This window comes from Falco rusticolus, chromosome 6 (genome assembly GCF_015220075.1).
Source record: "Falco rusticolus isolate bFalRus1 chromosome 6, bFalRus1.pri, whole genome shotgun sequence".
Taxonomy (NCBI): domain Eukaryota; kingdom Metazoa; phylum Chordata; class Aves; order Falconiformes; family Falconidae; genus Falco; species Falco rusticolus.
Window position 1 is genome coordinate 26,096,781 of NC_051192.1, and position 12,297 is coordinate 26,109,077.

Below are 12,297 nucleotides of genomic sequence, written 5' to 3' on the forward strand. Positions count from 1 at the left end.
AACTGGTTATCCTGTACAATGACTGGTTTTAATCAAAAGGTATGAACATAAAGCCAACTTAGACATCTATAGCACCCTTGAGAACATGGCAACAACTCATACAGGAACTCTGTTACAGTGATAGACATGTTCAAAGACACAGGCTGTAACCCACTGTCAGCTTCACTAATGATAATGAACCAAAGCAAGGAACATGGCATTTTTGGATGCGGAAGATGTTAAATCTTAGCATGAATCTGCGATAATCCACAGAAGTACTAATACAGGTGAGAATTTTCTCTAAGCACCTTTGAATCTGCAGAATTCATGAGTCTAAGATAAGAATTGTCTCTCTCTAAACAATCTACTTCGGAGTCAAACAGTTAATCTCATGCTGCTAGAATTTCATGCATGAGTGGCCTTTGTACCACCAGATCTCTTCAGGATCCCACTGACACACCAAAGAGGTTGGACAGTCAAGGACAGTCGCAGCTGCAGCAGTCCCCATCGTTACCCTGCGTGAATGCTTCCAAGTGCTCTAGTAAAACAGGTAAAGAAAGGAGGGACAGAAGAGGCAGAAAACCTTCTGGCCGTGTAAAAAGGACTCACTCTCCCTGCAATTAACTTAAGAGGAAACCAGATACATTGCTTCAAAACAGCGAAGTGTACCTCCAGATGTAGTTTCCTTTCCAGCAGATCTAGCTTCTGCCTCCAAGTCAATTGCCTATAACATTTATTTTCACTTGACTGTAAAAAGAAATCAATAGCATGGTCTACTTAAGTCAGCAGGGAATGAGCAAAAGAAACAAAAAAAAAATCATGCCACATCTGAGGCCCAGTTTATGGGAACATGTTTACAGCCACACCATCTGAGACCGTCCCCAGTTCATACCTGTGCTCTTATTTAGCCCAGAACCGTTATCCTTAAAGTGAGCGATGTGACACTCCCAACACACACAGGAAGCTGTAGCTGTTGAGCTGTTGTTTTGCCTGTTGGATAGCCTGACCTCAGTGTGGTTTCATCTACAACATGAACAAGCCTAGAATATTTCAAGATCACGAACTCTGTAGAAAATAGATGACAACTGAGGGAGAAACAAGCAGTTATGCAGTAGCCTCATCTGAAAATATTTATTTTAAAACTGCTAATGCCAGGAAAGACAGAAGCAAACATGAGATCCACTATTCCAGTAAACTCGGCTCCTTCAATCTTCCTCACAACCAGAAAAGTCAGTTCTGCTTAAAAAAAAAAAAAAAAAACCCTTAATAAAAATAAAAAGCACCAACCAAAAAACCCAACCCACACTTAGGGACACCAATTTTGCGAGGGTCAGTTAACACAATCTCTACAACATTCCTTCCCTTTCAGACAGTCTGATTATATACACTAATATTTCATAAATTCTCAAAAAAAAAAAATACCCAAAACACTGCTGAATGAAAGAATTGCACTCCCACCAAAAAGTCTAAGAAAATATTAACAAGAAATTCAGATACAGAAGTATCAGTCGATTTAAAGACTTTCACAGGATTTGGGTAACAACTAATTTTGATTTAAAAGGTTTCTGGTTTGTTTGGTTTTTTTCTTGTTCAATCTGTTAAGATAGATGAAGCTCACAGGAGGTCTAACAATTTCTAATTTCATCACAACTACCATTTTTACCTGTTAGTCATCTAACCTATAGTTAAGTGATCCATGTAAACCAAGTCCCTAGAGCTGGGACGCCTTCTATAAATCTAAGTTAATTATATATATGACACTCTTAAGTCAAGTCAAAACAGTAAAGTTTTTGTATTTGATATACAAGTAGAAACTGTTCATTTCTAAAGTCACGTGCCGAGTTAGCCAATTTATTCTAAAAGCAGTTGTCCTGGAGCAGTTTCAGCATTCCTTCAGGCAAACACACTGTTATTGAAACAAATCTTTTTTAAGTTTTAATACTTCGTTTCAGTAAAAGAGAATAAAAAAATCACAGCCTGTGCCAGTTCTCAAATGCCAGCAAAGTAGCTCAAGAATCAATGTATCTCTGGAAGCAGAATGTAAGAGCTGTCAATCCCTTCCATGATCAAGGAAGGGACTGTTAGCAGCAGGTCACTATATCATCTCCTGGACTGTACGCTAAGCAGCAGTGAGCACAGGCAAACAGAACCTCATTTCACAATGCAGAACTCAGCAGTTAAAAATAGAGGAGGAAGACTTGGGTCAGAAGGCATCTATGCAAATAATGAGCTTGATAAGGACCACAGAAGAGGCAAACACACCCTTTCAGGAGATATTTTCAAAAGATACAGGAAAATTTAATGTTGCTAACAAATCTCTAGGGAAATTTACTTAGAACATTCCACAGAAACTCTGGTTACTTGTGCAAACACGTCTGTAGTGTTCTGAATCATGGCCATTTATGGGGCTTGGGGGTTTTTGTTGATTTTTTTTTTTTCTGTTTTTAAATCATGCATGATGTGAAAACACTCATCTTGAAAGCAAATTCATGAAAGAAACTGTACAACTGTTCTATCCACAATACAACAAATTACATTGCATGACCCAGAAATACATCAACGTATTAAATTTCTATGTCAAGTAGTTCACATGAGAAGGATTTAACTTCTGACCTAGCCCCCTGTTCTACCGTGCTTTACACCCTTTTACCGAGTGGGGGGCAGAAAGCCATCTCTTCTTCCTGCTCAAGCTCTCACCTTCTTTTCCTGCAGCACTACTGGAAAACTCTTAAACCCCTCACTCTAACAGGAACTTTCTTATCCTCTTCATCTCTAAAAAAACCCCACTAAATCTTGATAGGTTTTCCTTTACAGCTCATTATGGACTAATTTATGCACAGGTCTTCCTCTTCAAGCCTGGCAAAAATCTTCATCTGTTCCTCTAGTAAACACAACCTCTTCCACATTTCAACACCTGCACTGTCCTTTCTCCCTCAAGCTCCCACCACCACAATACCTTTGTGCTTGCCGTAGCAGCAAATGAAACACCAGCTGCATGCTGTTTGCTTTCTGAAAGGCTATGGGCTGCACAGCTCATTTCTGCACTTTGTTTTCAGGGAGAATAACAGAAGAAAGGATAAAACAGCCATGGGAGAGACCGTATGCAAGAGCCTGAGGTAAGTACTAAACGTTACTCATCACCACTTGCACTATCCTCTTGGGCAGGAAGCAAAGCCACAGTATAGTTGCACTAGCAGCTCTCAGCCAGGCACAGTTAGGAAATACCAACGATCCCTTCCTGGACTGGGTTTTTTTAATTAGAATGCATTGCAGGCAACTAGTTAGACAGGTTTGGTTTAGTTCTGCTGCTCCTTCTCACACATATTAAGAGCACTCAGTGGTAATGAGGATTTTCAGGATTCACAGGTAAATAAAGTATTTAGACTTACTTAGCTATTGAGCGATTATAGCAAGGCATGAAAACCTTCAGCCATTCTATCTTCCTCAAGAAAATAAATTTCATCAAGAAAAAAAGTTATGGAAGTGAGGAGCAAAACACAGCTTTTCAGATACCATCATTTGTAGATATTTTGCTGCAGAGAAAGGTAATTGCTCAGGATCAAATACATTGCTTTCTGACTTGGGTCAGTATTTCTGTGATTTAGCCTGTCACAGGATTACATTAGTAAAGAGCAACTACAGCTGAAAATTCAAATTACTTATATTCAAGACAATGTCAAGTAGAGGAAATAAGATGTAAATACATAAATTATTATAGACTCTCAAATATCTTACAAGTATGAACTTGCATTGGTATATAACACTCCAGTTTCACATTGAAGAGACTATAATCCTTGCCACATCAATGAGTTGTCTCTCTTTTAACAGTAAATGTAACTGCAGTACACATGTACCCATTCCCCTGTAATTTTACCACCAACGTTGTTCATCTGTAGCATTTAGTCAACTTGAAGTGCAAGTTTCATTTCCCAACATACTCATACTACACAACATCAGTAATTTAAGTTCTGCTGAACAACAATAAGGGGAGAACAGTACACGACTTATTGCTATACAAATACTGATTTAAAAGAATAAGCAGATTACCTTTGCCTCTTCTACACCTAAGCCTTCTACCACCACAATGGTCTTAGTCATAAGTATGACTAGATACAACCTCTGAACAACATAATGGTATTAGCAGAAACTCCAACCACAGCAAGTCGCCCCCCAGGAAGAAAACTTGTTTTCCCAATGGAGTCATGGCTCACAGCACGCTATTTTTTCTCTCTTACTATTTTTCCACTTCTGCTTCAAACAAATAAGATTCATCAAATAAAGAAACTAAAACAAACAAAAGGTTACATGGCTAAGACCACATCCAGTATTCCTAAGTTAGATCATACATTTGCCTTGGATACGTATTTGATCTTGCTTTCTCTTCCCATGCCCTAACTTTCATGCAACTCATGTGTCGACTTGGATGCTGTAAGTACTTCAGATTCACACCCAAAGCTTTACATTAATACTTCTGCACACTAGCATCAGTCCAAAGGAGTCTCCTCTTTAGTTACAAGCTTACAGTACTCAAAAATGGCGTGGAGACGAGGGGGAGAGAAGATTTCATTTTCCTATGCCTGTACTTTACAGTGATGTTTTCGGACTTGCATCACTGTTGCCCAGCTTCCAAAAGGGAATTCCATATTTGGCAGCCAAGGGGAAGCCCACTTCATAGCTATTCTCGTTAGAAAGTTACAGATACATTAACAACAATCTGATAAATTACATATGGTGACTTCCTTTTATTAAAAAAAAAAAAAAAGGACATTACTATATTAGCATATAAATCTACAAGCTTCATTCAGCTGATACATTGTACAGCACAGGGCAGCACCAAACCTTTTATACTTGCCAAAGGACAACACAGCAGGAGGGTCTGCCAGGGCAGCGCCAGCTCCTGAGCTGGCAGCAAGCCTAGGAGCTGCCCAGGGTACAACTCCTGGCCCTTCTGTTGCCGTTGTCTTGGAAGCTGATCACTCTGTATTTCTGTTGTTCTCTCTATAACAAGATACACACCTGCTTTTTAAAAGGTGCTTTGAAACATACAGATTAAAAATATTACCTACACAGTTACTTGGAAAGAAAAAAAAATGTTAGCTATTTTGTTAGAATAACTTCTGTTGCCCAAACCCAGGTAGTGAGTCAAAGAAAAATACCATAGCTGTAGAGTGAGAGAAAGCGGGCAGGTCAGTTTTTTGTTTAAATGTAAGCAGAAGCAGCAATAACTAGAAAGGTTTTATTCACACGAAAATTGCAGCTTTTGGAAGTGTTACATCTGCTGTCGCTGCTACAGAACAGAGAACAGAGTGGCCTATTTTCTGCTTGACTCGTGCATCCCATTATTCCTTGCATACTCCTGACCAACCAACAGCAGTATATTTTTAAGCTTGCTGACTCGTTCCAAACACCCTCCTGACATCCTGGTGAAGGAACAGAAATACTTTGTAGTGGCCTGGGCTGACAGACTGATCTTTCCCAAAGAGTAAAGGGAAATAGTTGAGGCATATGCAACAAATAAACAGAATTCCCAACCCTTGCTTTATCCTAAAAATTGCTTCCCGTATGATAAGGAGATATAGGAAGTGAAACAACTAAGCACAACGTAGTGGCTTAAACTGTGATCAAAGCAGCACGGAATATAACAAGGAGAAGTAAAGCATGAAATGATATCACTTTTCTAATCATGACCAGAAAAATTGTGTCCTTTGTTTTACCACACAAATGTGAACAAGTGTCCAAAAAATGTTAGCAATAGTCAACACAACATTTGGAGGTAGTACACACACACAAAAGCTGTAATAGATTTTCCAGCTACATAAAAAGCTAAAAACTCAACACTGACAACTGAATTTCAATCATGAGGCTCGAATCTCCATTTCTCCCCCTCAAAGTCACTGGTCCAGTTTTTGTGTACACTGAAACCATTGGATAGCTTATATAAAAGACCTATTTTCTAGCCCTCCTGGACTACAAAAATATTAATGAAAGTTAAACCCAGATGCCTAATTTAGCTAAATGCATAATGCAAGTAATACCTCTAGACCTCATTAGACTACACAAATACTACTGGAATAAACGGAAGCTGCAAGTGCCCGGCACTTTTAAAAGTATGTTCGTGCAGTGCACGCAAATGTCACACCAACATTGTTCAACTCTGACTGCCTATTTTAAAAAAATAATAAAATAATAACTTCCAATAATTAATCGGCTCAGTAGAAACATGCCCAAACAATACTCTACTCTAGGCTGAAAAAGCCGAACTAAGCTGTTACTTTGTCAAAAAACTGCTTTTATGACCTAAGCAATGCAACCACTTTTTTTACAAGTATTTTATTGAACAGCTTCCCAAGCTCCATATAAACATATTTTACTATTTCATAAAGTTTATACATCAAGTTTTTGAAACATGAAGTGACAGGCTCTCAGTGGAATTTCTGCAGAGCTACGAAGTTCCTAGTGCCCTCAGCCTCCTGAGGATGTAAATTCACTACAAGCAGCAAGTAGCCAGAACCTTTCTTTTTTATACAGGAATGTCTTGCAAATTTGAAATACTGAAACAGACTCTATGATCAGCCAAAGAGAATCCCTTTACACAAGACTCAAAATCCTCCAGTGATCAGCTCACTATAAATATGCATCACTGCAAGGTTTCTGTTGCCAGCACTAGAAAAAGTTTCTGTCATTCAAGACCCCTTTAAGTTAAGAACCAATGCTAAATATCCTCCACCCCATAGAGATATTGTAGCTAGATATGTTCATAAAGAAATCACCTTAACTTAATGATTTAGGTTGTTTTCTAATATTTTTTTCTAACTTGTTTGCACCTTACTTTCACCCAAGGTCCTGAAGTTACACAAAAGCAACCAAGAGTGAACTCACCAATGCCATAAAAAGGGAAAACCAAAACCAGGGAGAATAACCCAGTTTCCAAGCTTCATTAAGTAAAACCTCTGAGTATATTATGGCACAGTTGAATTTGTGACATATTATATTACATACCAATCTGACTGCCTACTGAAACTTAGTACTTCCTTTTACCAGTTAGTCTTCTTACAGCTCAAGGTCTCCCTTTGATTATTCCCAGCTCTGACACATTAGCTATCTTTTTATCATGTTTACTTTTGCTTTACTGCCCATTTGCATTTATAATACTGTTTTATCGTAGGGATTTTGAAGACATGTCCTTTATGGTGCTTTGTAGCATCAGGGCAATTATTGCAGCAACTTACCTGTTTCATTTCTGTCATTGGCAATGGAAAGTTAGAAACAGACACGATTTTTTTTTTTTTTTCCATAAAACAGTAAACCCAAAACACTGCCTTTTTTATGCTGTTCTTACAAGCAGTAATTTGAGGATTACTATAGCAAAGAACAGCAAAAAATACTTAAGGAGTATTTTGGGTGTTTTTCTTACCACATCCTCTCATATATATAATACAAATAAAACTTTAAAAAAAATTACATGACTACTAAACCCACAAATACTAGAAGAGCTAGGTGGCAGCTGTAATACCCAGAAAAGCTTTAACATTTCCTTTTCAAGTTAGCTATGCTCTAGTATTAAGACTGCAGAGCAAGCTAGTCAGAATCAGAGCTCATTTCCCATCATTTAATCATCCACCTGAATTAGCGTGCTACCTTTCAGTTATTATTCACTTTGATACTACATCCTCTTAACTTGGAGCTTAAATCATCAAGACACACATGAATGCAATTTATTCCTACAGAAGAAAACGTGGACCTTCTTTATTAATCTAAAGCATTCCATTACCCACTTCCAGAACTTTATTTTTAAAATTGCTTTTTTCCATATTCAGTCTTTTCAAAGTTTCAGTTGCCCATAATGGAAAGCTATTACATTTTGGCTTTCTGTAGAAAGGCACGACCTCTAATTTGCAAGTGTATTTTATCGAACTTCACAGTATGCTTAGAATACTTCTGTAAACACAGTCCGTACTTGTACGCTATTCACACACCACAGTGAAAAAGTGCTTAACGGCTCTTCTGAAAGAAAAAGATTGTATCAGTTCCATCTGAATATGAGGAAGAACTTCTTTACTTTGAGGGTGACAGACTATGGGACAGGCTGCCCAGGGAGGCTGTGGAGTCTCCCTCTCTAGAGACATGCAAAACCGGCCTGGACATGATCCTGTGCAACCTGCTCTGGGAGAACCTGCTTTAGCAGGGGGTTGGACGAGATGATCTTCAGAGGTCCCTTCCAGCCCTGACTGTTCTGTGATTCTGCATTCAGAAACTGCACCTGCATGAAAGCCTTACTGAAGGCCTCACGACTGCTCCTCTTCCCCAACCACACACCAGCCAAGCAATCCCAAACTGCAGTCAGAGCTCCCTATCACTCTCTTAACCACAGTACAGTGAAAATGTCATCCACAGGACACCTGTCCCGTGGTGCCTGCTGTCTTCCGCCAAGGGAAAAGAAGGAGTCCCTGCTTAGCCAACATACACGGACGTAACAACTAAATGCCCTCTCTGGGTCTAGCCAGCAGCCAGGTATTTGGAGACGAGGACAGGTATCGTGCTCTCGCACGGGAAACAGGCACCGGTGGAGGCACACCTGTGTGCGGGTACCAGCCGAAGCCACCAGCTCTGCCTGCAAGGGGCCGCCGGGCCGAGCCTGCGCGGCGCTGGGCGCTGCAGGGTACCCGGGGCCGGGCCAGGGCCCACACGCTCCCCGGGGGCTCCCCGGGCAGCCCGGGGCGGGGCAGCCGGTGGCCAGGTGCTCCTCGCATCAAACTTGCTCCTTTTCCAGCCCCCTGCAAGTTCTCAGAGCGGGATGTCACAGCACGAACGCGGTGGCAGAGCAGACGAAAGCGATGACCCGAAACCCGGTATGCAAGCTGGCGATCCCAGCGGCACTGCCTGCTGACACAGCACCCCGGGCCGCCGGGCCGCCGGCGGGGGGACAGAGCGGGACGCGGTACCGCAGCCTCGGCCACCGCCGGCGGGAGTGCTGCCGCGTCCCGCGGCCGCCGGGGCGGGGGACACGGGCGGAGGGCTGCGGCGGGCGCAGCCGCCGGGCAGAGGCGGGCCCGCCCGCCCCTCAGGCGACGCCAGGGCTCGGCGGACGGCCGGGCACCGACGCGCGGCCGCACGGGCACGGCGCCGCAGGGCCGTGGGCCGCCCCCGCCGCGGGGCCGGGGCGCCGGGGCCCGCTCCGGGCGCAGGGCCGGGGCTGCCCGTGCGGCCTCCCAGCTCCGGGCCCCGGGCGCTGCCAGAAACTTTCCGGGGAGCGGAGCGGAGGCGGCGGCGCGGGGGGGCGCGGGGGGAGGGGAGGCGGCCCCGCCGGCGGCGCGGCCCTTACCCGTCCTTGCGGCGGGCCTTGTAGACGTGCCCGTAGGTGCCTCTGCCCACTTTGCAGCCCTCGTACTCGAACAGGTCCTCCACCCGCTCGCGCTCGGCCGCCAGCTTCGACTTGAACTCGTAGTCCATGTCTTGCCCATGGGCGGGGAGGGACGGGTAGGGGACGCGGCGGCCGGATCAGCACCCGCGGCTGGCGGAGCCCCCTCCCGGCGCCGCCATTTCCGGGGCTCGGCGGGCGGGCGGGGGGCCGGGGCGGCGGTTTGTTTTTGTTTTGGTTTGGGGCTTTTTGGCGGGGGAGGGGGTGCGCTCCGCCGCCACCCGCTTCAACTGGGCTCCTCGCGGCGCGGCGCGGGGGATGCCGGGAGTCGTAGTGCGGCTGCGGGCGCCGGCCCCGGTGCGGCGGGCGGGACGCCCTGGCGGCAGAACTACAACTCCCGGCGTGCCCCGGGCCGCCCCAGCCAGGCGGCGTCGGCGCACTCCGCTCCCCGGAGACACCGAGCGTTTCAGCTGCCGCTGGGAACTTGCTGACTCTTCACATTGCGGGCGGAGACGGGAGCGGCCAGCGCGGCCGGGCTCGGCGCCGCTCGTGGTGGGAAGGGAGAGCGGGCGCCCGCCGCGCCTCACAGCGCGCACCGGACGGCAGGGTGCCGAATAGTGCGGCAACTTGTTTATCTCGCGAGCTGCCACTCAAGGCCCGACCCCGCCTCCCTGCTGGATTCTGCCCTCTGATTGGCCGGCCTCGCCCCGCCCCCGCGGTGGCTCGGCCGCGAGTCGCCGCCGGCGGTCTCCGGGCGGCCGCGTGGGGGGACGTCGCAGCAGCCCCGCCCGACGCCGACAGGGGCGGGGGCAGGGCCCGGGGACTGTTTCGAGGCAGCGGCCGGAGCGCGCTGGGGTTACGGCGTTGCGGAGGAGCCGCTGCTCTCCTGAAGGGCGGGAGCGCGGCTCCGGGAGCGGCGGTTCGCTCGGCCCGGTGACAAGCGGCGCGCAGGAGCGGCCGTTGGGTCGCGTCCCGTGCCGGCGGCGCTGGGGCCCGGGCCCGGGCCCGCCCAGCGCGAAGGGCTCGGCAGCAGCGCGGAGGCCTCGGCCGCCTCTGGGCCGCGGGTGTGCCGGGCCGGCGGGGCCGCGGCCGCTGGGCCGGGCGGGGAAGGGGCGGAGGCGTGGGAAGCTGGGGGGGGGGGCGACCCGCGTGGGGAGCGCGGATCCGCAGCAGGTGGCTCGACGTGGCCGCGCGCTGCAGAATAAACCGCTTGTTTGGAGTGGGAACCGCAGGGGAGGTTACAGCCTTTGCATTCAGATACGAACCCATGAGGCTTTCTGATCCGGTATCGTAGCAAAGCAAATCCCCTTCAGCCCCAAGCACAGAGAATTTTAGACAAAAGTGGTGCTACTTGCACGTTCAGGTTTCATGCTACGTATTTTGAGATCACAGAAGTATTTAGGCCTTTTAAGATGATGTCTATCTCTCATTCGGCGATTTTGTGAGAAACATCATTCTCCATAAGCATACTTGCATTATGGAAGCACCAAGCAGAGCTAACCATATATATATATATATATATTTATATATATCTCCTGTCATACAAGCAGGTAATAAACTCCACCTTGCATATTGAAGCTTAGTTTATAACAGTCAGTAGCAAGTGAATGAAACAGAGTGAAATTAGAGAAGGGAAGAGTAAAAATGGAGGATGTCCATGTACAGAAACCATCTTGGTTCATCACCTGCCCAGCCAGCATTAGTTACCGAAATGGAAGGTTTTTGCACCACCTAACACACTGGATGGGAGGGGCAGATCAGCTGATGTGAAGCTGTCACTGCTGACAAAGTGAAGGGTCAACTGCACTATAAGGTATGGGGCTATATATGATTAGCACATAGCTAAGTTATGAGGTCCTAACCAGAAGTTTGTTTCTGAAGCAACGGCAGAAGGAGCATAACCATTCTGAAGTGATTATTTCTTCCCGAAGGCAATAGATGATTCAGAATTTCCCTTGTGCCAGGTAGCTAGCAAGCGAAATTCTCAGAAAACTTCATCACTCCTTTACCAAAGTAATATTTTCCAGAGAACTGTAAGTGCTTTTCTCTACAGTTGCAGATACAGATCTTTCTGAACCAATCATGAGCTGGCAAATTTCCTAAACACAGGAGAGAGGGGACCATTGATCTTTCAGTGTCAACATTAAAGACATTTGCTAAAATTAGAGCTGTTTAAATGTTGCAAAGCGTTCACATCTTTGGTCACCTAGTAATCAAAGCCAACACTGAAAGAAAGGGACACAGACTTAGAAGGGAAGCATGTAGCTGTTGGAGATAATGCCACCCAGATACATTCATTCAGTCTTAAAGACACTAGGAATAAGGATTATCTTGCTGTTGGTAACAATAAATGCTGCAAGTAGTTCCCGTTGCTTTCTTCGACAAAAAAAAAAAAAAACCAAAAAAAAAAAAACCTGTTACTGCTCATTTTCATTACCAAAGCTTTTGTTTTCTACAGTTTTTATTCTACCATGTAATGACAAGACTGTCTTTTACTATAATTCATTGTATGTCCACAGCGCTGGTGAGAGGGTTAATGGCATTCCCTATTACAGAAGCCTGGCTAGGTTGGCATTTGTAAGCCAAGGCAGCTTAATTCCCTTCTACTGTACCCAGCTCCCTAGTATTGCAAGCAGCCATTTTATCCTTTCTGCCATAAACTGTTCATGCTTTGCTAGTAAATGTTTTGGCCCTTGCTGCAGCTTACTGGGAGGCTGTCTGAGAGAAACCTCTCTAAGCAGCTGGCAGACTTTTTAAAATTTCAAACCTACATTTCCCTGTGACCAGTCCATATCCATCTTTTCTTCCCATGCAAATACTGTCCTGAAGTAGCCCTTCCTGCTCCCCTGTGTGTATCCACTGCCAAAAGTATTTATAGACAGCAATCTCACCCCTACACAGCTTTTATTTTGCTGGACTAAACAAACTGTGCTCTTCTCATTCCCCTCACGAGCCCCTCC

At 45.6% G+C, this 12,297-nt stretch overlaps 1 protein-coding gene across 3 annotated transcripts in view; it reads right to left on the minus strand.

The window, feature by feature from the left end:
* Positions 1-9,787, minus strand: part of CDK19 (cyclin dependent kinase 19) — a 132,998-nt gene extending 123,211 nt beyond the window's left edge. For 2 of the 3 annotated variants that reach the window (XM_037391223.1, XM_037391222.1), the window contains exon 1: positions 9,302-9,558. In XM_037391223.1, the coding sequence (XP_037247120.1) occupies positions 9,302-9,429 (128 nt within the window). In that variant the 5' untranslated portion in view covers positions 9,430-9,558. Of the gene's footprint in view, positions 1-9,301 lie in introns of all 3 variants that reach the window. The other variant, XM_037391224.1, reaches the window with a different exon arrangement.
* Positions 9,788-12,297: the final 2,510 nt, after the last annotated feature.